The 24,438-nt window shown below is 56.4% G+C and overlaps 8 protein-coding genes across 8 annotated transcripts; 5 read left to right on the forward strand and 3 right to left on the reverse strand.

Annotated features, from left to right (window-relative positions):
- Positions 1 to 1,212: 1,212 nt before the first annotated feature.
- Positions 1,213 to 2,228, reverse strand: LTHEOB_8553 (uncharacterized protein; the record flags this gene model as incomplete). Its single annotated transcript, XM_035518043.1, has 5 exons — positions 1,213 to 1,400; positions 1,451 to 1,618; positions 1,666 to 1,820; positions 1,873 to 2,135; positions 2,187 to 2,228. 5 exons carry the CDS (start codon positions 2,226 to 2,228, stop codon positions 1,213 to 1,215), a joined length of 816 nt encoding a protein of 271 aa, XP_035370259.1.
- An 850-nt stretch (positions 2,229 to 3,078) lies between these two features.
- LTHEOB_8554 (uncharacterized protein) lies at positions 3,079 to 4,107 on the forward strand (the record flags this gene model as incomplete). Its single annotated transcript, XM_035518044.1, has 1 exon — positions 3,079 to 4,107. One exon carries the CDS (start codon positions 3,079 to 3,081, stop codon positions 4,105 to 4,107), a length of 1,029 nt encoding a protein of 342 aa, XP_035370260.1.
- Positions 4,108 to 4,442: 335 nt separating this feature from the next.
- LTHEOB_8555 (uncharacterized protein) lies at positions 4,443 to 5,519 on the forward strand (the record flags this gene model as incomplete). The annotated part of the gene is made up of 1 exon (XM_035518045.1): positions 4,443 to 5,519. The coding sequence occupies one exon, from the start codon at positions 4,443 to 4,445 to the stop codon at positions 5,517 to 5,519; it is 1,077 nt and encodes a 358-aa protein (XP_035370261.1).
- A 5,071-nt stretch (positions 5,520 to 10,590) lies between these two features.
- LTHEOB_8556 (Wd40 repeat-like protein) lies at positions 10,591 to 11,964 on the reverse strand (the record flags this gene model as incomplete). Its single annotated transcript, XM_035518046.1, has 2 exons — positions 10,591 to 11,120; positions 11,334 to 11,964. 2 exons carry the CDS (start codon positions 11,962 to 11,964, stop codon positions 10,591 to 10,593), a joined length of 1,161 nt encoding a protein of 386 aa, XP_035370262.1.
- A 1,699-nt stretch (positions 11,965 to 13,663) lies between these two features.
- LTHEOB_8557 (uncharacterized protein) lies at positions 13,664 to 14,479 on the reverse strand (the record flags this gene model as incomplete). Its single annotated transcript, XM_035518047.1, has 2 exons — positions 13,664 to 14,002; positions 14,063 to 14,479. 2 exons carry the CDS (start codon positions 14,477 to 14,479, stop codon positions 13,664 to 13,666), a joined length of 756 nt encoding a protein of 251 aa, XP_035370263.1.
- A 1,113-nt stretch (positions 14,480 to 15,592) lies between these two features.
- On the forward strand, positions 15,593 to 17,429 carry LTHEOB_8558 (Integral membrane protein; the record flags this gene model as incomplete). Its single annotated transcript, XM_035518048.1, has 6 exons — positions 15,593 to 15,775; positions 15,828 to 15,864; positions 15,917 to 15,984; positions 16,072 to 16,445; positions 16,561 to 16,625; positions 16,843 to 17,429. The coding sequence occupies 6 exons, from the start codon at positions 15,593 to 15,595 to the stop codon at positions 17,427 to 17,429; spliced, it is 1,314 nt and encodes a 437-aa protein (XP_035370264.1).
- A 2,512-nt stretch (positions 17,430 to 19,941) lies between these two features.
- LTHEOB_8559 (ATP-dependent DNA helicase) lies at positions 19,942 to 21,477 on the forward strand (the record flags this gene model as incomplete). Its single annotated transcript, XM_035518049.1, has 1 exon — positions 19,942 to 21,477. The coding sequence occupies one exon, from the start codon at positions 19,942 to 19,944 to the stop codon at positions 21,475 to 21,477; it is 1,536 nt and encodes a 511-aa protein (XP_035370265.1).
- A 1,567-nt stretch (positions 21,478 to 23,044) lies between these two features.
- LTHEOB_8560 (uncharacterized protein) lies at positions 23,045 to 23,881 on the forward strand (the record flags this gene model as incomplete). Its single annotated transcript, XM_035518051.1, has 1 exon — positions 23,045 to 23,881. The coding sequence occupies one exon, from the start codon at positions 23,045 to 23,047 to the stop codon at positions 23,879 to 23,881; it is 837 nt and encodes a 278-aa protein (XP_035370266.1).
- Positions 23,882 to 24,438: the final 557 nt, after the last annotated feature.

The following is a 24,438-nucleotide window of genomic DNA, read 5'->3' on the forward strand; positions in this document are numbered from 1 at the left end:
GGCATGGGCTCAACCATCGCAGAATAACAGTAGGTACTCAAGACACGTGTTCCGAGGTTGCGAGAGCCCCCTTGTCTTCGTAGAGAATAGCCGTACAATGGAGAAAAGCGTAGCCGCTGTGCAGAGAGAGCGTAACATATGTAAATGGAAGGAATGAGCTTGTTGGATATCCAAAGTTAAATGGTTAAGATGGAGATTTATATTCGCGGGTTGTTTGAGGTGCAGGGATGGACAAGTAAGCCTTATCATTAATCGAATGCAATCGGTAGAAACGAAGTTGACATGAAACCCCTGCTAGCCAACTCACACTGCTCTCGCAACGATCTGCATTAGTCGCCTGACTTCCTACTAAACAGCGCACTATCTTCAGGGTAAGTTCGAAGCGTCATGGCTAGCTAAATTCGACTATTCTTCAGTGACACCATACCACATCGGTTTACTACTCCAGTTGAGCCTTTAGTTGTGCTTATTTATGCACAAAGTATGATTAGCCATAATGATGATGAGGTACTGTTGCGGCACCACTGGCCAAAGTGATGGTCAATGCTTTGTCGTATTCAGGGATCGCCAGCCTGTGACGTGGAATCAACGATCTAGCCGGTGACGTGTAATCGACGATCGTAGCTGCTCTTTTCACTGGAGTACCTAATCTATCTTCCTACTGACGCACGCAAATCTCAAAAGCCAAGCCAACCCCCTGCCAGCCTCAGCCTATAGTTACTAAATCGAGCGGTCACAGCGTGGCATCTTCACGGAAGATGCCGATTGGAAACACTCCAAGATCACCTGTCATGTGGGTTTTAGCGGGTATTACGTGCTGGCAAGAGAACCCAACACTTGAGTGTTGGGCGTGGAGTTTCGCAGGATCCTGGGAGCGGAGTGCGTCGGGTTACCACTAATGTGATTTTTTGCTTATGGTTGCCTCTCTGGATAATGGGAGGCATATTTTGGCCCCGCTTTAAGCTGGTCTTTTAACCAATCTATTGGAAGTTCCTCCTCTACACCACTTCACAATTAGAAGCGCCTTGTCTCAAAAGCTTAGGGTTGATACAATAAGTTAGAGAATTCGTCGTTGTTGGATCAGAGAGTATTAATCGCCGGACTAGGTACTAGCGGGCTGCATAACATTGAGGTAAGTAAACTGAATGCTCTATATAGTAGTGAAGCTTCTCTCGCAGTCTTTGCTGAACAGGCTAAATGCAGGTAAAATCTCTACATCCATTTCCTTGTCCCATTGTGGCTCTGAAACGAACCACTGTAACCGTCATCCAGCGTTGAGCGCTCAATGGCGGTCAAGCACCTTTCTGCCGCCGAGAGCGGATCCGCTGCTGTGAAACCTGGTGCATATTTCTCCATCTTGGCACCAATCATCCTTTGCCGTTCGAGATCCTCGCTCGGTACTATTTCCAAGGTCAGCAGACCCCAAAAACCACTGTCGTAGAGTACTTACAGGTGACGGTTCGGCCCTCGGTCGTATCAACCAAGCCGGGGCAGAGAGACATGAAGAGGATACCCTGCTCTTCGTATGCCGCGGCGAGTTTCGCAAACATGATGTTCGTAGCGGCTTTGCTGGCGGCGTACGGCGCGGCATTGTCGATCTTGGTCGTGTTCACGAAGTCTATCCCACAATTAGTCTTGGAAGCTGATGCGGATTGGGTGACGGACCAACATCGCTCATGCCGCTGGAGATGACGACGATCTTCTTCAGCGTGCTCTGCTGCACGAGCGGTAGGAAGGCGAAGACGGTCTTGAGGACACCGAAGAAGTTGATTTCGAAGCTCTTCTGCGTGTCTTGGATGACTGACTCCAGGTCATGCTCGCTGTATCATAGTTAGCAGGCACTGTAGCGAAATTGGAAACGGGAACACCTACAAGTCTTGGAAAGATTTGAGTGCCGTCGTCTCACTGACGTAGGCTGCGTTGTTGATGAGGACATCTAAGCCGTGATGGCTAAGGATGGCTTTGGCCTCCTCTGCGGCGCGTTTCAAGGCTGGCTCATCTGTGATGTCGGCCTCGATCAGATGGACGTTGGTGATGCCATCAGCTGCGAGTCGGTCTTGGGTTGCCGTCTTGTTCCGTACGAGCCCAAGAACTGTATTGTCTGGGTTGGAGGCCAGGCATTGGATGAATCCGTACTGTTTGATGGCGTTAATTAAAGGTGATTGCCGAGTGGTTGGAAGACGTACACCAAGACCTCTCCCTGCACCAGTAACGAGATAGCTCGGCATGTTGGGTGAGAATAGTTTTGTGTTGGCCGGTAAGCAATGTCTTTGTATATGTCTTCTGATGTTTTATACTGAACTGCGCCTGCAAAGAAAATCTTCTACGGGCGCTATCACACATACATATACTCATAGCCGGACAAACAACGCATGTTCTCGTGCGAACCTCTGCTGATGGTTTGGTCAGCATCTTCGACACTGATTTGCAATCCGCGTAGAGAAAACGGCGAGCCTCCGTGGTGGTCTTTCTTATTTCAGACCAAGATTCCTTGTCCTGCATATATCAGTAAGCCGGAAGGATCAGTAGATGACGAGCCCGCAACTCCGAGCTCCGGAGGATGCGCTAAGCCCGTTGTGATCAGCTGCACGACGAGACCCCTCACGGAAATCCGAACCACCACACAACCTCTCAATCTCACCTCCAATACTAGTGTAACATTCAATACAGCCTCACGCTAACGTCAAGGGTCACAGCAGTATTCGATGGACGCGCCCACACCTGTGCACGTCTGCTCCCGCTGTTCCCAACGGTTCACGCACAGTAAGTACCCGGAACACACGGCTATGGGGAGTAAGACGAGAGACTAATTCCACTCGATCCCCAGAGTCGTCGCAAGCAAGACACTCCAAGCGCTGCGTACAGGGACTGAAAGCTCCATCCCGCCAAAAAGCATGCCAGCACTGCTCCAAAGCCAAAATGCACTGCGACATGCGCCGTCCGACATGCGGACGCTGTCGAGCCCGCTCACTCAGCTGTGACTTCACACCAACCGCCGCCAATCATGCTGACACCGTCTACCACGCATCGGAGTTCCCGGTTCCATCGCCAGCCCCAGAACCGCGGCCCGCTCCGTCGATGCTGGCGACGCCGACTAGCAGCAGCAGCCACTCGCCGCTGCCGGACCCCACCCCCACCACTACGACAACCAATACTATCGCCGCCGGCCTCGTCATCTCCACCCAGCGCCGACAGGAGCTCCTCGGTACGGCCGCCTCTCCCAGCTCCTCTCGTGACGGCGGCGCGCGGCAGCACACGCTACACGTCGTCATCCGCATCCTCAAATCCTGGCCACGGCTGATGGCCATGCACGGCGCCTCCCCGCAGCACCTGCCTCCAATGATGCACCCGGTGCAGCTAGAGCCGCACGCCGACGCGCTGCCAGTGCCGCTGGCGAACTGCTTCGCGCTGGCCAAACTCTGGGCCACGCACACGCGCGACAACACCGCCCAACTCGTCCACGACGCCGCAACGCAAGAAGTCCAGCGCCTCCTGCACTCGCACCACCCCTCCTCCACCCCGACCGACCTCCTCGCCGCCGCCCAAGCCCTCCTCATCCTCACAACCATCCTCTTCTTCGGCCTCCCAGACCGCGCCCACGACATCGCCGACGAAGCCCAAACCCTCATCGCCGTCTGGGACGTGAAGCACGCGCTCGCGCTAACCGGCCTCTTCGACCCCGCCGAACTAGATCGCCCAGAACGCGTACCGGACGACTGGAAGCAGTGGGCCCTCGTCTCCGCCAAGCGCCGCACCATCCTCGCGCTGCACCACCTGGAGTGGGCGTGGTCGCTGGTGCACGGGCGCGCCGTCCTGACGTGCTTCGAGCTGGGTCCGCTGCCGGCGCCGGCGGCGGGGTGTGTGTGGCGCGCAAGAGACGAGCGGGAGTGGAGGGGGGAGTATGGGGGGTGGTTGGGGCGGTGGGGGGAGGAGAGTGGTGGAGGGTACAGGATGGTGGAGTTTTTTGGGATTAGGGCCGGGGAGGAGCTGGGGGTGAGGGGGGAGATGTGGTTGGCCGAGGCGGATGAGTTTGGGGTGTTGTTGATGGCGGAAGGTGAGTCAGTGTTCGGTAGCCCCATGTTGTTGGTGGTGGAAAAGGTTGGCTGACGCAGATTGGTGACGCGCGAAGTGAATTGCCAGGATGACGAGTTTAATTGAGGGATTCGTGGCTCCCGGCCGTTAGGTGGGTGAGGTAGGTTTGTAATGCACCCGGAGCGCCGGGCTCCGCGGACTCTTGGTGTGTCGCGGCTTCCCGATGTGGATGGATCACCTCGCTGACCGCTCGACCTCACTTCTCAGGATCCCACGAGGCAACTAAAATCAGCGATGAGCAGCTCGACGATATAACACACCCCAAAGCCTCATAACCACACAGTCCCACCACCCTCACCACCAACCGCATCCACCCATCCACCCATCCACCGACCACACCCACAACCACCATGGCCCTCCTCATCTACGGCGCCACCGGCTTCACCGGCACCCTCGCCAGCCAGCACGCCCTCCACCTCTCCCTCCCGCTCATCCTCGGCGGCCGCAACGCCTCCAAACTCTCCACCCTCGCCACCACGCTCTCTGCCACCGCGCCCTCCGCCCCCATCCCCGTCCGCGTCTTCGACGTCACCGCCAACACACAGCTCATCGACCAATCCCTCAAAGGCGTCGCCGTCCTCCTCAACTGCGCCGGCCCCTTCGCCCGCACCGCGGCGCCGCTCATCGCCGCCTGCATACGGAACGGCGTGCACTACCTGGACGTTGCTGCGGAGTTGGTTAGCTACCAGCTGGCGGAGGAAAAAAGCGAGGACGCGCGGCGGAAGGGCGTGATGCTGATGCCCGGCGCGGGCGGCAGCGTTGCGATGCTGGGTTGTCTGGCGGGGCGGGCTGTTGCGGGGTTTGTGGCGGCGGAGGCGGAGGCGGCAGCGAAGGGGGACAAGAAGGAGGAGGAAAGGGGGAAGCAGGTCGCCCGCATCGACATCGCGCTCCGCGTCGCGGGGCCGCTGTCGCGCGGCACGCTGGCTAGCGCTGCGGAGGCGAGCATCATGCAGGCCGGGTGCCTGCAGCGCGTGGATGGGGAGCTGGTCGCGCAGGATGCGGGTGCGGCGGCGCTGTTCGATTTCCATGACGGCAAGGGAGAGGTGCCGTGCGTGCCGGCGTCGCTGCCGGATTTGATGACGCTGCCGCGGTCGACCGGAGTGCTGAATGTGCGGACGTACGTGCATGCGGCGGATGGGGCGTTTGCGGAGGATGGGGAGCAGGGGGAGCAGGAGAAGGAGGGCCCGACGGCAGAGGAGAGGGACAAGTATCCGTGCCGGGCGGCGGTGATGGTTGTCGGGGCGGATGGGAGAGAGAGGAGGGAGGTGCTGCACACGTTGAATGGGTACGACTTCACGGCGATTGCGTCGGTGCGGGCGGCGCAGCGGGTGCTGCAGGGGGTGGCGGAGCCGGGCTGGCAGACGCCGGCGGGGGTGTTTGGGGATGGGTTCGCGTTTGGTGTGGGAAGGGATGAACGTATTGTTTGAGATTTGATATTGTTTAGAGTTAGAGGGGGAAAGCATGAGTAAATTGTCGGTTTACCTTGAAGTGACATCTGACCATCTCCCGCTACCTACCCGCTATATGCGCTCATTCCGAGTTTGTGTCAGATCTGTGGCTTGGCGCCTGTAGAAAGCACCTCGAGCTTAGCTTCAAGTGCTTCAGGCTGCTCCTGTTGAGATTGTTAGAGATTCTACCTCGGTATCCTTCGAACCGTGACGCAGATGCGTTACTTGCTGGACCGTTGTGGCATTTCGGATAGCCTTTTGGTACACTAGATGCGGATGGAGGTTCCTTCCGCAAATGGCCTTAACTATGCTATAGAGACGCCGCGGCACGTTTGGAAAGGGTGTTTACGGCTGGGCCGTCGTGTGGTCGGAGCATTTTGTGTGGCTGATTCCTAGACGTTGTACACGGTTTGAAGTGTGCTTTTGCAGATGTTCATGCAGTACCGCCCTCTCTCGCAGCCGATGGCTAGCCCATAGAGTAGCAAGGCTTTAGAACGTAGCGTAACTATGCCTCAGCTCTGCATTAGAAAAATAACGTATGTGGGCAGTTGAAGCTATCTTCCGGACGAGGACATGGAGTCAAAAGTTCTACAAAAACGCCCGGACGATAGTTTTAACTACCCATAACATAAGCGAAACAAATCCACGCTAGCCATCAACTACAAGAAAGAACTGTACGTGTTATAGCCAAGAGCCTACATCTCAATATTTATAGACAGGGCCTTTGTGTGCCAAGATTATCGCGTGCTTAGCGCTTGATGAACCTTTGTAAGTCTTGGTAATGAGCCTGAATTTTGAGGGCGCCCATTCAAGTAACAAATGCTGACACCCGTGGCTTGCTTGGCTGAACATGCTGTGTAACCTTTCGCTGACCGGTCGAGGCTGAACTTCCCGCAGAACTTGACCCCGCCCAAAATCACCTCACAGCTTGTCCTTGGTTCATCATCATCCGCCGCGCAATAACACTGTTCAAAACCGCTTACTGTGTCCGTAATAACGGATCGCGCAGTCTTCGTACCTCAGATAGCCAACCCGCAGCGAGCACCGAGAGCCGTGGCCACTCAGCTGGGATACGCTCAGCCCAACAACCAGTGACTGTGCGTTGCCCTTTTCCTTACGTCTTTTCACGAACATTTCCGCAATGAGATATTGCAGTGAGCGACCTACGTATCATAACGAAAATTCACGCATTAACAAGAAGTCGTAGGCTTCGAAACACCTCACATGCTATAGCCGTCATCCTCCCTCTCCAGCATGCCTCTCAAAAGGGTCCTCAGTCGCGACGACTACACTGTAGGATGGGTCACTGCGCTCCCACTGGAGCTGGCAGCAGCAACGGCTATGCTCGACGAAGAACATAAACGGCCTTCCAACTTCAACCAGCCGTCCACCGATCACAACACGTACACATGGGGATGCATCGAGGAACACAACATAGTTTTGGCATCACTACCAGCCGGAGTCTATGGAACAGTGTCTGCTGCTACCGTCGCGTCCAGCCTACTGTCTTCCTTTCCACAAGTCCGAGTCGGCCTTCTGGTGGGCATCGGAGCCGGAATCCCGAGGCCAGGCTACGATATTCGACTCGGAGATGTTGTCGTTAGTGAGCCCAGCGGCCAAAGCGGTGGAGTCATCCAATATGATCTTGGAAAGGCGATTGTTGGAGATCACTTCCAACGCAAACGGAGCCTCAACATGCCTCCGCAAGTGCTTTTGACAGCATTGGCTACGCTGAAGGCAAGGCACGAGCGCGAATCATCGAGAGTCCCTCAGATCCTGGGGCAGATGCTGAAGAACAAGCCTCTGATGGCTCGACCGAAGGATGGAAAGCATGGCTACGTGTACCAGGGAAAGAAAAATGACTGCCTGTTCGACTCCAACTATCAACACCTTGGGGGACCCAACTGCGAAGAGTGTGATCCTTGCAAAACAGAACCGCGTGAACCACGAACATCGCCAAGGCCACGGATCCACTACGGTATTATTGCCTCCGGAAACACGCTCATAAAAGACAGCTCCACGAGAAACTCGATCGTTCAGAGACTGGACGAAGACTGCATCTGTTTTGAGATGGAAGCATCCGGCCTGATGAACAACTTCCCGTGTATTGTCATACGTGGAATTTGTGACTACGCCGATTCTCATAAGAATGATCGGTGGCAACGGCGTGCCGCAGCAGCCGCAGCCGCTTATGCCAAAGAGCTCCTGTCAGTTGCCCCAAAAGTTTCCGTCCTCGTTACACGTCGAACACTTACAAAGGAGGAAAAAAAAGTTCTCATCTTGGAATCTCTTAAGATCGACGTCATGGATGAAAGATACAGTGGTGTGTCCAAGGAAGCAGAAAACACATTTCGATGGATATTCGAGGACACTTCCCAGAATGAAATATCGGGACCTCTACGGAAAATCGGATTTGAGCCGGATACGAATCGCGAAGTTTCGTTGAAGGCTTGGCTCACCTCTGGAGCGCGCATGTTCCACATATGCGGTAAACTTGGAACTGGGAAATCCACCTTGATGAAATATATTTGGGACAATAGTCAGACAGCCCAGAGCCTTCAGGTCTGGGCTCAAGGACGCCAACAGCAGCTGATCACTGCACAGTTCTTTTTTTGGAGACTAGGACACCCTCGGCAAAAAAGCTTTGCAGGACTAGCCCGATCCCTTCTAGCCCAAATCCTTCGACAATGTCCGGAGATGATCGATGTCTTATTCCCAACCAAATTAGACTCGGCTGCGCATTCATTGCCTAATGATAGGTTCGACATTACGATAAGTGATAATGAAGCATCAGACGCATTCAATAGGCTTATTCATGATGAAACTATCTGCAGTACCTACTGTTTCTGTTTCTTCATTGACGGCCTTGACGAGTTCGAGGAGAAGCATCGGACATACACAAATTTGGTTCAAACCCTCAATGATTGGGCTTCTGGAGGCTCAATTAAACTCTGCGTCTCGAGCAGAGAGCTTGACGTATTCGAGTCGTATCTAGCTGTTTCTCGGAGAATAAAACTTCAAGATTTCACGAGAAAGGATATCGAAGCTCTTGTTCACCAAACACTCAACAACCATGCTCACTTTCAAAGATTGAGAGACAGACATCCCTGGAGTTGCGAATTACTGCTTGAGAGGATAACGCAAATGGCTGAGGGCATTTTCCTCTGGGTGGTACTGGCTCTGAAGCTACTTTCCGAAGGTCTCGAGAACCGATACTCCGTTGATGACTTGTCCAAAACACTCCGCGACATCCCAAAAGACATGGAAGATCTTTTCCAGCTAATGCTGAACTCCATCCCCAAAAGCCAACAACCGAAGAGCTTTTGCATGCTCTCCATATTTGCCAAGCTATACGAGTTACGCATCCGCCCTTTGACTCTGTTGATGGCCTCATTTATTAGCAACTATTTCCAGGACTCGGCCTTTGCAGAGAAACTGGGGGTTCAAGAGATGAGTGATCAGGAAGTCAAAGAGCGTTTGGTAGAGTCAAAGGCGCAATGGATAGGTCGTTGCAAGGGCCTTATCGAAGTGCGACGTGATTTAGGGTCTTCAGATGCAAGAGATGGAGATCAACTGCAATTCACTCATCGATCCATCGCAGACTACTTACACGAGCATGGTGGCCATCTTGGAGATAAGGAATTCGGTGATCCATTCATGAAATCCTGTTTGGCGGTCATCAAGACAGCACCGTTCAGGGACCGCGGATCTTTTTGGGACCGTCGGTACAACGAAATCAAATCACTACTACTTCTCTTACGCAGTTACCCTAAAGCCAGCCAGCTGCGCTACTTTCCTGCATTACAGCATATCGATACAGCATTGCAAGAGAGAGAAGCTATATTATCCCCCAAATTTTCCAGATTGCAGCAGGTCTATTCTCCCAGTGTGGGTCTCTATGGGCACCGTGGATATCTTTCGCTTCTGCACATAGCTTGCAATGCGCTTTTCTACGAGTATGTTCAGTGGAAGTTTAAATATACTCCCGCTTCTCACCCGATGGGCGATATGGAGAGGGCCGAATATTTAGACGGCGCTTATGCTGGTATGATCTTGGAAGACAATCTTACACGGGCTAGGGAGACACTGAGAGTTCTATTGCAAGGGTGGGATCCCGACCGGACGGAAGCCATGCCCATAGTACGTCTCTGGTCGAGAGCTCTAACGCGCGGCGTCTTCCAGCCGGGCTCTTCAGAGGCGTGGGTTCATGTCGAAGCCTTTCTAGAGTCCGGCATATACCACCCCGAGTGGATTTTCAAGTATAGCGTAACTGCAGTACCAACACTGACAATTAAATACTACAGAAACCGTGAGATTCATATCTCCGTTAAGAGCAGGAAAAGAATCGAATCTCTACCACCTTGTCTTCGCCAGGAAGGAGGCAGGGCAGGTCTGCAGGACTGGGTCGAATTCGTGAAACCGGAAAATGCGGATGCAATCCTAGAACTACTCAAAAAGCCACGTTATCGCCCGGTTCAAAGACCATGTAACCCACACGAGGTAATCCCTCCATCAAGCGGAATACGAGTGACTGTACTGACACTCAAACCCCGACATGAAGCCGTCGACGAAGGAAGAGCACGATTCTCCGGATATTCCCTTGGCTGAGGAATAACGTCGCAAAACCCCTCAAAAACAATGTCTGCTGGCCATGCTATCGCTCTTTCTTACTGCACAAACTATTGCAGTCCTCGCTGTTCCCTCACAGGGTTGCGTCTGAACCTGTTTCTAGAGCAATTGAAAAATTCACCCTGCTTTTGTGAGGAACCAGCGGCGTAGCGGAGGCGAGGAAGGAAGATAATGGGAACATCCAATCACAATTGTGTGGGTTCTAGGAGGGACCGAGATGGCACGCCATTGGAAGGTTAGTAGGGGGATGAGAATGTGAGGTGGGTTTTTCAAAATTGATAGGTTGGATTTCGCAAACGATTCTGTATCTCTCTATAGGCGTCGGCGCAATAAGACTATCAGACACCACTAATTTCTTCGAGATATAACTCCAATATACACCTTCCTTCGCCCCTCCCCTCCTTCCCCCCTCCCCCATCATTCACATAACATCCTTCCCCAACCTCAACCCCCCCACCATCTCCCCCAACGCCTCCCTTACTCCCTTTTCCTTCACCACCCTCCCCACACTCTCCCCCCTATCCACAACCCCATCCGCCCACACGACCTCGACCTCCCTGAACCGACACACGTTCCCCTCGAAGACGACGTCTTCCAGCAACGGACACTCGTCGCGCAGCATCAGCAGGAAGACGGACCAGTCGGGCGTGGCGCACAGCTGGCTGACGTGGACGGCGGTCAGGACGGGGGCGTAGGCGCGGACGAAGTCGGCGAGGGCGGAGGCGTGCCAGAAGATGGAGCGGGTGAAGCGGAGGCGGCGGAGGGAGGAGGGCGAGGAGGAGGAGGAGGAGGAGGAGGAGGAGGAGGAGAAGAGAGGGGGTGGAGGAGGGACCCAGATGTAGGCGGACATGGGTTTGTGCTGGTCGATGTAGAGGGAGTCGTAGTGGATAGTGTCGAGGCCGGGGCAGTGGGCGAAGAGGTGGGGGAGGCAGCGGTGGTGTTGGGCGTCTTCTGTGGGGGCGGTAAAAAGAAGTGGTTAAGTGCGAGGTTCTTGTGGACATCACGGCGGATAGGTGGACGGGATGGGAATGAGGAAGGTTTTGGGTTGCTTGAGATTTTCTTCTTCTCTTCTCTTCTCTCTCTCCTCTCTCTCTCTCTCCCCTCCCCGCTTTCCTGCAAACCACAACCACAAAAAAAAAGAGAGAGAGAAAAAAACAAACCCACCTGCTCTCCCCGTCCTAATCTCCACCATCACGCACCTCACCCCCTCCATGACCCCAAACTCCACCACAACCGCATCCTCCCTCCCCTCCTCCCCGCCCGCCCCCAACCCACCCCTATGCATCCCCCTCTGCACCTGCACCTCCCTCTCCCGCCCCCACTCCCTGCCCGCGGGGGCCTGGTGGCTCTTGCGCCACGGCACGAAGCTTTTCGCGATGCGCACCTCGCGCACGAAGCGGCTCCACTTCTCGTCGCGGCTCAGCGCGGCCAGCCGCCGCAGGCTGCGGCGGAAGAAGAAGAACTGGACGGCCGAGAGGCCGCGCGTGCCGAAGGCATAACTCGTTGCGTCGGCGCAGCGGCGCGAGCAGAGGCGGAGCGATTTGAGGTCGCGGAGGGTGGGGAGGGTGAGGGCGATGCGGGTGAGGAGTTCGGTGGGGAGGGCTTCGAGGGGGGAGGGGGCTGAGGGAGAAAGTGGTGGTGGGGAGGATGGTACGGGTGGAGATGGAGCGGCGGCAGCGGCGGCGGCGGTGGTGGCGGCGGTGTGGTCGGCGGCGGTGGTGGCGGCGGTGTGGTCGGCGGCGGGGAAGGATGATGATGGCGAAGGGGGCCCGGGATGGGCGTGCGTTAGCGGCATTCTGGATAACTTCTCGCGCGCTTCTCGCGTCTCGCGGATGGCCGAGCGGATTGGGTGCGGAAAACGAAAGGCGGATGCGGAAGCGAAAGAGAGAGAGAGCTTGGGCCGGTAGAGAGAGCTTGGGTCGGTGGGGCCAGCTGAAAAGCGCTACTGCTGTAGCATCCGCTGCGCCGTCCAATGTCCCCCCAACGTCTCGCGAAAAGGTAGTGGCGCACTTTTTTGGTGGTGGTTGGTAAGCGGGCGAAATGTGTGGATTGTGTGGGTGGTGGCGCCGAAGGAGGGGTGGTTGTCGAGCGCACGGATCGCCAAGAAGAAAAGCTGACCCACTCCGGTGCTGCGCGGATGGTGCGCGAAGGATTGAGGCTGCATGTGCAGAGGGCAATTGATCTTCAGGGAGATTGTTCTGCCTTGCAGCTAACTACGCATCTTCGGCCTCGCCGTGGTTTTCTTTTGTTGAGGGCTGCTGTCGGATGCTGCATCTATGGCGGCTTGGCGGGATTGGCTGGATCCGCAATGCCTACTTGTCCAGCGTTATACATGCACTATACGCCAATCATAATGTTATTTCGGGAACTGTCGAAACCGAGCCGTGAAGTACTGTGTGCAACGAAGTCACTACCCCTAACATACTGACTGCACCCTCTCAATGGCACTGCACTTATTGCTGCTGGCAGGTACGTCACTCAGAAAAAGCAATTTCGCCTCGCCAATCACGCCGCGCAACCGCAGCTCCACCAATTTGCCTCCCGGACCGCCTCGGATCCACGGCGCCCGTGGCGGCGGTGACAGCGATGGCCGCCGCCACCAACCACGTCTGACGTGACCGAAGGCGTCTGCAGATTACCGAAAGGGGAAGCGAAAGATTTGTGGTTTGACAGGTTTCCTCCCGGGGACCCGGGTAAGAGTAGTGCGCGGCCGATCATTGGGTTTACACCCTGGTTCTTTTACGCGAGGTGTGTGGAGTTCTTCTGTGTTTCCTTTTGATTTTTTATATCCGTCCGTCCTATGGGGTCTCGTCCCGTGCGCGTGGTCGGTGGGAAAGATTGTCATTGTGCACAAATCTAGACCAAGAGATCAGTTTGCGCAGATCACACCACGACACGCCACGGCTCTGGGAATCCGACAGGAGAAGTTTTGTTATATGCAGGGCTCGGATCTGATAAGAAAGGCGGAATTTATTTCCATTGGACGGGCTGCCGATCGTCGATTGATGAGCCGAATGCTGGCCGGATCTCGGTGCTTGTACGGATGGCCTTATGTACCTGGAACACACGTGGATCTGTACAATGTATCTGCGTCTGCTGCAGTCCGTGAATGAGTGCGTGGCGACTGGGTTCTCGGCATCTCTTTCCTGCAGGCTTCATCATCAGTAATCACAGCCCCCCTTCTTCATCGGCATTCACACCCAAAAATATCAAGCATTGGCCAAGCATCCAGGGAAGGGGGTTGCGGAGAATTGCGGTGTTTCAACAGCAAGGAAAGGCGCGCGCGGGGCAGCGGGCGGCACGACGCCCCGGACCGACCGACTAGGCTGGAATTAGACGAGTTCACCAAGTTTAGGGGGCCCCACAGGTACTACGTAGTGTAGCGTAAACATGTCCAAATTCATTATTTCCCATGGGCTACTACTTGTGTGTGTGTCGGTAATTTGGTATCATCATCAAGGACGCGCGCTATTCGTAGTGTGTAAAAGAGAAATTCACCGCCTCTCCTGGCCGGCCTTGGCGGCGAACTCGAGCCCGTCGACGACCTCCTTGGGCTGGCTGAGGAAGGGCGAGTGCGAGCCGACGGAGCTGTAGGTGACGGCCTTGTCGCCCAGCGCCTTGGCCATGGCCTGCTGGATGGGCAGCGGCAGCGCGTTGTCGGCCTCGCAGAAGAAGTACATGCACTCAATCTCGTGCCACGGCTCGTACAGAACCTCGTCGGTGAAGATGCGCGCCGAGTTGTGCTGCAGGCGGCCCACCGCCTTCTTCTGGCCCTCGGCGTCGACGTCGTGGTAGAAGATGTGCTCGGGCGTGTCGGGACGGCAGTACTCGCCCTAGTCATAATCAGCAATTGATCGCCCATCGTCGGATGATGCACAGGGTCTAGTACTCACATCAAACTTCATCCACGGAAGGAAGTTGCCGCCCAGCATGGCCTTGATGGTGGCACCCTTGGGCGCAACGAAGGCCGTCAAGTAAACAAACATGATGACACCGCCCTTCTTGCCAGCGGCGGCGCGCTGCTTGTAGCCCAGGCCCTCGACGGCGTTCTGGCCCACGAGGCCGCCGTACGAGTGCACGACCAGCACAATCTCCCTGCCCGCGTCGGCCAGCGTCGTCATCGTGGCCCGCAGCACCGCCGCATCGTCGGCCAGGCCCTTGTTCGGCGGCTCCGCGCCGACCGAAGGGTAGGCCACGGCCTCGGTCTCCCAGCCATTCGAATGCAGCTGCTCACGCACGATCTCGTAGCAGTCGGGCGTGTGCCAGGCGCCGGGCGCGAAGACGAAGACGGGCTTGGTGGAAGGAGACATGGTTGGAAAAGTTTAAATAATCCTTGGCGGCGGAAGCGGGAAAAAAAGGGTTTGCGGGGAGTGTATAGGCGTGGGGGAGGAATTGAGGAGAACAGGAGTTGAGGCAGCAAGGCGATTGAGGCCGGCCGCCGCTCTTTATTAAATGGGGTCCATGGTGGAGAGGCTCATCGGATAGAGGTGCCTCTAGTTACCCCTCATCCGACGCGGAGGGCTTGAGGTCGTAAGACGCGGCCTTGGTGACGAGTCATGGCCACGGGGGGTCTATCGTTTCACTTGTACTCCTCAGGGAAGGCCGCCAGCATGGGACTACGGCGGTCTGCGAGCTGTGTGCCTGGCTGTGCTTAGCTGCGTAGACGACGCTTCTGACCGGCCACGATGGAGCAATGGCGGAGGGGGGAGCAGAGGCGGTGTTGAGGCTAGGGGTGGTCGTAATTTGGGGGCTGCGGCTCCCACGTGGCAAGATATTGCCGCCACGCGATCGTATCTGCATCCTGCGCTTCCAGCGCGCCGGGCAGGGACCACGGCTGCGAGCTTGTTTTGCTAAGGCCACTCGACCGGTTCCTGTTCAGCCAGGGTCTCGACGAGCGCCCGTGCTGCGTGTCGGCCGTTAAGTTAGCTACACCGTGCAACTGCAATACGGAAAACGGGCGCCAGTGGGTTGACAGCAGCGGCGGCGCCACTCACTGCTGCTTTCGGCCCCGTGGCGCCGGTTGCGGATGCGAGCCGAAGTCCCCGGCCAGAACGGTGGCCAGGGCAACCCGGATGCGACGGATCTTGGTCGAGTTGAGCAAGCGACCGGCACATCAAACGCGCCTTTTGCGCCACGGACGTTGTTCCGGCGAGTCGTGGCCGCACAAACAGCACACCCTTGCTCAGGATCGACCTCGGTGCCTGACGATAACAAGTCGAGATCCTACCTCGCAGACAAGGGCCACTCTGCTTGTCTGGAAAGGCGATGACCCCACCCCTAACGTTATTCCCAAATTTTGATGGATGGTTCCCCGGCATGCCCGGCCTTCCGTGCGCATTGCCAGCACTACTTGATCCGAGGGCCGCCCACCCACATATCCCCCCTCCTCCCATGCCAGCCAACTTTAATCCCAATATGCTGTCATGCCGGCCGTGATACTCCTGCCCCGGTCTTCCCAAGATGCTCCCGACAAGGGCCCAAGCCTAGAGGCCATCACCACCGCCCTACTCGTGCTCGCCACCGTTTTCGTCCTGCTGCGCTTCGCCGCCCGCTTCAAGCGCGGTCTCACCTATGGTCCTGATGACTGGCTAATAGTCGTCTCCCTGGTACTGCAGTCGTCGCCGGATCTTGGAACTCCAGAAGCTAATCTCTGTCCAGCTCTTCTGCTTCGGCGCAGGTGGCCTCAACTATGGCAGTACGTTTGTTCGCTGTGCTCAGACTCTGCTCTGACACTGACTGTTCTGCAGTGATTTACTGGGGTCTGGGTCGGCATGCCGCCATTCTCCCACCAGGCAATGTCGTCATGGTCCTGAAGGTAAGTCCCAGCAGTCCTCAGCCCTCTCCTCACCAGCCTTCACCAACCTCCACCAGCCCTCAACAAATTGGCTAACCATCCCACCAGCTCCTCGTCGCCTTCGAATGCGTCTACTGCACCGGCGTCGGCCTGGTCAAGCTGTCGCTGCTGCTGATGTACGCGCGCATCTTCCCGCTCAAGGGCTTCCGCATCGGCGCCTACATCCTCGGCTTCATCACCGTGGGCTGGGTCATCGCCATCAACTGCGTCAGCATCTTCCAGTGCCGCCCCATCAGGAAGGCCTGGTTTCCCACCATGCCGGGCGAGTGCATCGACCTCAAGGGCTCCTTCATCGGCAACGCCGTGCCCAACATCCTCACCGACATCGCCATCCTGTGCATGCCCGTCGCCCAGGTGTGGAAGCTGCAGGTCACCACCGCCCAGCGCGCCTCGCTGATCTTCATGTTTCTGCTCGGTGGATTGTTAGTTGAAACCCCTCCATCCACACTTACCCCCAACCACCCGTCCACCCGCCACACCATCCGTCATCACTTCCTCACATTTACTTCCTTTTTCGGACTAACACTTCCTCTCTAGCGTCCTATTCGCCAGTATATACCGCTTTACGACCATTATGCAATTCGAGCCGCTCGACACGACCTGTAAGCGCTAAAACCCGAAAAAATCCCCCGAACCATACATCACTCTACCGCTTCATGCACGACATCCTTCCGACCCAAATCCTTCCCGCTGCCCCCCGAACCCCGCGGGGAAACCCTCCACACCCACCACGGGAGAAATCTCACCCATCCTTACTCATCCTCACCCTCCTCCCCCACCGGAAAAACCTACCCACCCCACTAACCCCCGCGCCAACAGGGACCCTCGCCACCGCCTGCACCTGGTGCGTCGTCGAAGTCGCAACCGGCATCATCAGCGCCTGCCTGCCGACGCTCCGCCCACTCATGCGCATGGTGTCCTCGCAATTCGGCTCCTCGCGCGGCCGCTCCGGCAAGGACGGCAACACGTACAGCAACCACCCGTCGCGCGGCAACACCGAGCTCGTCACCATCGGCGGCACCGGCGGCAAGCGCAGCCAGACGGGCGAGCGCCACTTCAAGCGGCTGGAGGACGAGCTCATCGCCGAGGCCGAGGAGAGCGAGAGGAGGAGGTCGGGCGGGAGCGGTTCGAGCGGTGGAGGGAGAGGGGGAGGAGGGGGAGGGGGCAGGACGAAGTATGGGAATGAGACGACGATTAGTCGGAGCTCGCATTCGCAGAATAATAGCGATGATGGGGTGTTGGGGGCGGTGCGCGGGGATGGGTCGAGCGATCAGTTGCCGCTGACGAGTATCGTGGTCACGAAGGACGTGCAGTGGAGCGAGCGCAATAATTCGACGGCCAGCGAGTGGCCGCCTGGGTCGGGGAATGGGGGTGGTGGTTATCATGGGCATTATCCTGGGCGTTGATGATGGTGATACCCTTGGAAGAGACACAGGCGAAAGAGAAAAGGGCTCGGGGAAGGGGCGTTAATTTTTTTTTTCGGGGAGGGCCACGGCGAAACACCAAGAGAAAAAAAGCTATAAAGAACACTTTTGTATTACAGAGATTCCCCTTTCAGTTCGTCTAATCTTTTTTTTCCCTGGGGGTGTAGGTATCGTAATGAGGATGGAGGACACCAAACCGCCCAAGAGTTCTACAACAACTGCTGCGCATTCCTGACACCGGTGATTCGGGGATTTTGGTGAGTATAGCCTCCGAGAACGAGCTGACTGTCGGTGTCGAATGAGCAGTGCTTTCGCAGGTCCATCTGTCAATAATTCGAGTCTGGAATCTTCGCACATCCATGCAAGGGCCCGGGAACAACTGACTGGGGACAACAGACTGGAGACAACTGACTAGCACCACCGACACCTCAACCAACGCGCGTCTCAGACCTGAGATCAACGTCGATCGCTCGCAGAACGGGAAGAAAAAGTGAGACAGTTCCGTGCCACGCCATCGGTTCCTCGACACGAAGAGTCCAGCACAGGCAGTTCGATGATCCCTTTTTTAGCTTCTCCTCTCCTCGCCAGCCAAGCGGACCAAGAAAAACCGTTGCTGCTCGCAGAAACCGAGGTCACGGGCCAACGCCGCCAGCCGTTGCATTGCCGAGATTTCTGCCGAAAAAGGCGCGCGAGACGAGGTTAGGGTCAGTGTCACCGCCACTATTATATCAAGGCACGGAGGAGAAAAAAGAGCATGAAAGAATCGATAAAAAGCGGAAAAGGACAGGAGCAAGGAGGCTAAGGCAAGCGAGACGAACGCCTGTTTCGTCCCCACATGTCTGCGGTGAGGGCAGGGAAGAAAAATGTCCGAAATGCCCGCAACGCTAGTTAGTCATTTCGGCAGGGGCTTGAGACTGCGGCAGCCCTGCTGCACCAACTGCTTTTTCATCATCAGCTCTCATATTTCGGCGAAAATTGCTAGACTTTCATGACCAGGGCCTAAGGCGAAGAACAGCCGGGCACAGTTGCTCCCCCGGATCCAAACGGCTGGACGGCATTGTCATTCTTTGGACGCCCGACTTTGTGACGAGTCAGCATGCGCATGGGCCGCGAAGGTGGTGTGCGGAATCGGCCCGCAGGGGTGGCCCGAAAGGAAGACTCCAAGCTTCGAGAACGGGATTGCGTGGCCCACCGTTGACCTAGGGTGTGCTGGCTGAGTCGTGGGCGTTTTCCCTTTAGGTGATCTCTGTCCCTTTGCGGTGGCAATATCATCTGAGAATCGAGTCCGGTGAGGCGAAAAACGGCTGACCAGGCAGGCACTGTCCAGGACTTGCAGAGCAAAGTAGCTCCTATTCCCTGTCCGCGAATGAGGAAAAAGATGACAGAGGTGGTACCCGAGATCAAAGCGCGCCATCACATGAAATGCGCCACGACTCGGGCGCGGCGTCCCTTTGTGCAATGCTTGGTTGGTAGCACGAGGCCATGTGGGGCAACTGGATCTGCATGAACCGCGAATCGAGTCAGTAAAGCAGCACGATTGTTGCCGAAAGAAGAGGCCCGAGACGGTTTTGCAATCCTCTCTGGTATGCTCGAAGGTGACGCAGGTGCTGTGAAAGCGGGTCAGCTTCTCGTTGAGAGATAAGCTCACGATGCCGGTGGTACGTGCAGCGGGCAGCGCAACGGGCTTCAACACTGGGTTTCCCGGCCTTGTGGACGGCTTAACTAGCGTCTCGATAGCCTCATTCTTCCGACGGGGGTAGGTGTAGTAGCCGGTGCTAGTGGCGGCGGTATATAAGTACCCACCCATTGCCGTCGATCAACTCGCCGTCGTCTTATCTCATAAAGCTGGACGGCACGCCGGACGGGTCTCGATCCGAAGCCAGCATCCTTGTACTTCTCCAAGTAGCGGTCTCAGCTTCGCTGTCCTTGGCCCGGCGCGAGATGCACAGGCACTCAAAGCCATCCGTCCTGGCCTTCACCCCAAGCAACTTGTGGAATGTGATGGAGTGCTTGCGATGCAACTCGTTGAAGGCATGAGAGTCGATGTGGACGTGGGCTTGGCTCCTGTAGGAACCTCCTGCGGGGGGCAGGCGTACAGAACGTTGGCGGGCGATGAGACAGTCTTCAACTGGACGGGGTTTGCCGGTGCGACGATTTAGAGTTCAATTGCTGGGGGCGTCTGCATCAGGCTAATCTGGCTCTTCGGACGTGTCAATGCCGTGTTCGATGAGGCGGCGTTTGGAGAGCTGGTCTCTGAGCGCGTTGGCGGCAAGCGAAGTCTCGGGCTGCTCGACAGGCATGGCGGGTGAGATGCAGGTGAGGTGCAGTGAGATGCAAGGAAGATGCGGGTGAGACGCGGGTGGCAGGGTGGTGCAAGGGTTGGTGAGTGCGGGGAAGAAGCGAGCAGAGCCGCACTCGGCAAAGTTCGTGGAGAAGCCACGGATCGCTCCCGCCGTGGAGCAACACCAGAGAAGGCCCGAAGCCGCCCACAGCCATGATCTCATCCACGAAGCCGCTGCCCTCATCACTGCGCTCGCATCTCGCTCGCCCGAAGCCATTGCCTCCAGCACGCCGCTGCCTGACCGTCGACGCGACGCCCTCCGACGCCCCCTACATTGTCCCTCCACACCTGACCGCCGCCCAGCGCCTCCAAAACAGAATTACACACGAGTCAAAGCTCAATCAGCTCCGGAATGCCTTCCTCCCGCCAGGAAAACAATACCTGTCGGCCGTCGGAGTCAAAGTCCCCGACGATGCCCTCGCACCACATCCCGAAGACCGCCTCACGTCGAGCGTGCGCCGCCTCGTCGAGAAGCAGCTGGAGCAGTGCAGCTACCGCACCGACTACCTGAACCTCGTGTCGGCGCTGCTCATGGCGCAGAAGGACCTGGGCTACGGCGCGAAGCACGGCGCTGTCCGGCTCATCTGCGCAAACCTGCTGTACCAGGTCTTCGACCAGCCCGCCGCCGAGGCCGCCGGCGCCAGCATGCTCGCGCTGGTCCACCAGATCCGCTTCAAGCTGGAAGACCAGAACATCTCGCTGCCCGACACGCTCATCGGCCTGGGCCTGCTATGCGCCGCCAACAACCGCAACTACCCCGCGCTGAAGCTCTACCTGCGTGCGCACCGCCAACACTTCCCCACCTCCCCCATCGACCCCAAAATCTTCGCCCGCCTCATCGACATAGTCTCCTATGCCGACTGCACCGCCAAACCACGCTCTTCATCTTGGCTCGCTCCGTGGCGCCACAAACACGTCAAAGCCGTCCTCCTCGGCTTCGACGACCTCACCCCCGCCGAGCGCGCCTCCACCCCGCCCTTCCACCTCGGCGCGCTGCTCCCGCGCGACAGCTGGGGCTGCGTCTCGCGCTGGCTACGCGCGCTAGCGCGACACGACGCTCTACCACAACTGCGCCGCGAATGGGATCTTTGGCTCGCCGACCCGCTCCGCACCCACCCCCAGTTCTGCCACTGCCCGCAGCAGCCGCCGCCCGGCTCGCCACACGCCACGAAGCTCACCGACCTCCGCGTCCCCATGTGGCGCCTGAACGCCGTCCGCCGCTGGAACACGCGCACGCGCGGCGACCTCGCGCTGCTCGACGCGTTTTGCCGCGTCGGCGGCCGCGCTGGAATCGAGGATGCGTGGCGCGTGTTCGGGGCGTCCGAGGAGATCGAGTTCGGCATGCTCAACCGCGGTATGCGCACGGCGATGCTGGCGAAGCCGGAGAGCATTCCACCGGGCAAGTGGACGGAGGAGATGAGGGAGGCGGTGGTGCAGAAGTATAAGGAGGATTTGAGGAGTATTGAGGGCGTGTTGGGGGTTAATTGGGTCTGGGACCCGAGGACTGGCAGGGGCTACCATCGCATTCCGAAGGGGTCGCTGTTGGCGGATCTTAAGGACTTTACGGATGATCTGATGGATTATGCGGTGGTGGAGTTTGATGAGGCTGGTGTGGATGATGCCCAGCTCGGAGTGGATGGTGGTGAACCTGGTGTGAATGATCCTGGCTCTGAAGATCGGACGTCCTGAGATACGAACGGCACAAGGCTCTGGGCAAGGCTCGTGGACGTGTCTCGCCGCGTTCTTGATGATGGGAGGAGTAACACCAGGATTGAAGTGATTGACCCGCTTGCCGGGAGATGAGCGCCATGGTCCCTCCACGCGAAGGCCTTTTCCGAACCAATTCCTCGTAGTACAACAATGTAAGATGGTAAGAATATTCGCAACGGCGTGTACAGTACGACAGCCGAACAAACCTCATTTCATCAACTTGCGTCAAGACCTCGTAGATCTGGTCCTTTTATGGAGTCTGATAGCGCCATTCCTATGAGCGGTTTGTGTAAAGGAGGCTTCAGTTCCTCTGCCTTTTTCATTTGCATGTCACGGTTTTTGTTATTGTTCTTTTGGCGGGCGAAACTCGTTAGTGTTTGCTTTCTTTCACAGCCATAGTTCCCGTGGTATACTACATCAGCATTCAGTTTTCGAACCCTCGTGCTACACTACAGCAGCGGTCAATTTTTGAACCCCTCGTGCCACACAGCCGGCGGGCTAGGTTATCAGTGGTGCCATGTGAGCCAAAAGCAAGCTCACCATTCTCAGGCGGTTCGAGCAGGATGTTTGAGATATTTGGGGAAAGTGGAGAGCTCTCTTTCATGCAAGAGGGGCAGAATTCCTTTTTCGAAGCATAGTAGACTCTTGCTGAGATACCCAAGCCTGAAGAAAGACACAGCATTAAGTGAAGCTGGATGCTACTCTTAGTCCTATCTTTATAAGGGTTTGTTGTTTGTGGTGTCAGTACCCACAAGACGAACGTTTGTCCAACGCAACATTTTTCAGCATAAACATCGGCAAAAGCAACCTCCACCCGCATTCCGTGTTCCGTGTCCTCAGCAGCACACCCACAATGCCGCAATTGCACACTGGCTCCGCAGATAACGCATTTGTGTCATGACTCGGAAGCCACCAAATCGAGTTGATCGGCCGCATCGCTAACTATCTCGACAATAGGAGTCTAAAGCAGCTAAGGTTAAGCTTTAGTTTCGTTAATCTCTTTTCCCTTAACTCTGCGCTTGTCAGCCTTAAGTATTAACTTTGTCCCTTCACCGCACAAACACAAACAGCGCCGCCGGCATCTGTCACCCTCCCACCAACACACCACCTGCCACAACTCTTTGTGTAGCCCACACGGACGCAATAGTCGTAACCTCACGTCCATTCAACGTCTACAATCAGCCATCCATGTCCCAAATATATCGCGAATCATGACTGAGGAGATACAGGCTGGAAACAAACCACCATGATTTTGGTAAAGCGAATGTGCAAATAAAACCCCCAAATTCTCTCAAACAAGCAACTACTCAGACATGTTGATATTTGCTGAATACGTTGGGTCATCAAACGCCAAAAGAAATAGTTAATAAAAGGCCGGCGGCCGCCTCCAGAGGCGGATATCTGTGTTCTCTACCATTCAACAACACCACCTCTCAACATCAACACCACACCCGCCTCCCCGTCTTTCCCGATCTACTTCTCGATCACGACGAAATGAGTGATAACCTAAACGGCGGACAAAGCCGTAATTCTGCTAGGGAATCGGATGATGGCAAAGAGGATCCTCAGCCACAGGAGTGCCCGTGATTCTGGTTTGGATGACGACAAAGATGACCCCTCGGAGAACGACAAGCGTGCTCTGCGGTCCACGCCCAATCCGCGTGATACTTTCCTCGGGTTGCCCAAAAGCTTCTTTGAACTTCGCGACCAGCAGCGGCGGCAACAGCAGCAGCAGCAGAAGGAGCAGCAACAACGGAAATTCGAAGAATATGAAAAGTCGCTCGAGCTACTGGGCTACGATAATGCGGCCTTGACGTCGGCCACCATGGCCAAAGCTCGCTCATCGTTCAGTGCACTACTGACGGACGCCGGCCGCCAGTTCACCACCCCCAACGCGCCTTCTGTTCCCTCGTCCTCCTCACTTCCCCGCACGCGCCACATCCGTCAGCTTGAGCGCCCGAGGAGGGATGATCATGAATTTTTAGCCCGCGAACAAAAGCTCTTCGGCAGTGACATGCATTTTTGGCCCGCACGAAGCACTGATGCCACACCGGAAGGCAGAGCCAGTAGCGCGGCCAGCAGAGCAGGTGCGCTGCGGAACGAGGATGGAGAGGAAGTGGGCCATGCCCGAGCTCGGCGGCACGCGATCCACGCTGTCCAGCAGCACGTGGAAGGAGGAGGAGGAGGTCAAACCCGGCAGCAAGCGGGGGCCAGCCAAGCTCAACAACAAACGACAGCAGCTTATTCTCAGCAACGGGTGAACCAGGTTCAGCATTCACAAAATCACACCTCGTCTCCTGCAGAGGGTGGTCGCGATGGAGAGGTGAAAGACGTGGTCGGCCCACGTGTCTCGAGCGGCAAAGAAGAGGAGGAGGATCATTAGGAACAGCTACTTAGCAGCATTTTCCTTTGGCATTACGCACTGATTTCCATAAGCACAGCAAATGGAGCATCGGTCTTTCATTGCGATACAAGGATTGGAGAGTAATAGGCAGGACTCGGTAGGGCATTGAGATACTTAGTCGGAGAAACACGAGGCCAATAGCCTTCATCATCATCATTCAATCAAAACATTCCACAAAACTGTCCATCATCTGCCAAGTTGGATGCCAAGGTTTGAGTTACGTGTTGGCGAATCGTCCATATGTAACATGTCGGAAACGGGAGAGAAGAGTCATTTGATTGCGTCAATCATTCTAAACTTGTAGTCAACTCTGTTTGTGTAGGTCGGACCCAGCGCCGTAGAGTGATTTAAATCTGGGCCAATTAAATGGAGTTTGTGCTGCAGGTAAGCAGCCCTTTATGCGAGCAGCCCTATATTCTTGCCAAGAGCGCTGCCGTCTTAGCCGGAATAGTAAAGCTGAAATCTCAAAGCGAGCCAATGATATCCCTCCCTGATACTACCTCCTGATACCCTAGCACTCCTCCGAACATCCAGAC

This window comes from Lasiodiplodia theobromae (genome assembly GCF_012971845.1).
Source record: "Lasiodiplodia theobromae strain AM2As chromosome Unknown scaffold_27, whole genome shotgun sequence".
Taxonomy (NCBI): domain Eukaryota; kingdom Fungi; phylum Ascomycota; class Dothideomycetes; order Botryosphaeriales; family Botryosphaeriaceae; genus Lasiodiplodia; species Lasiodiplodia theobromae.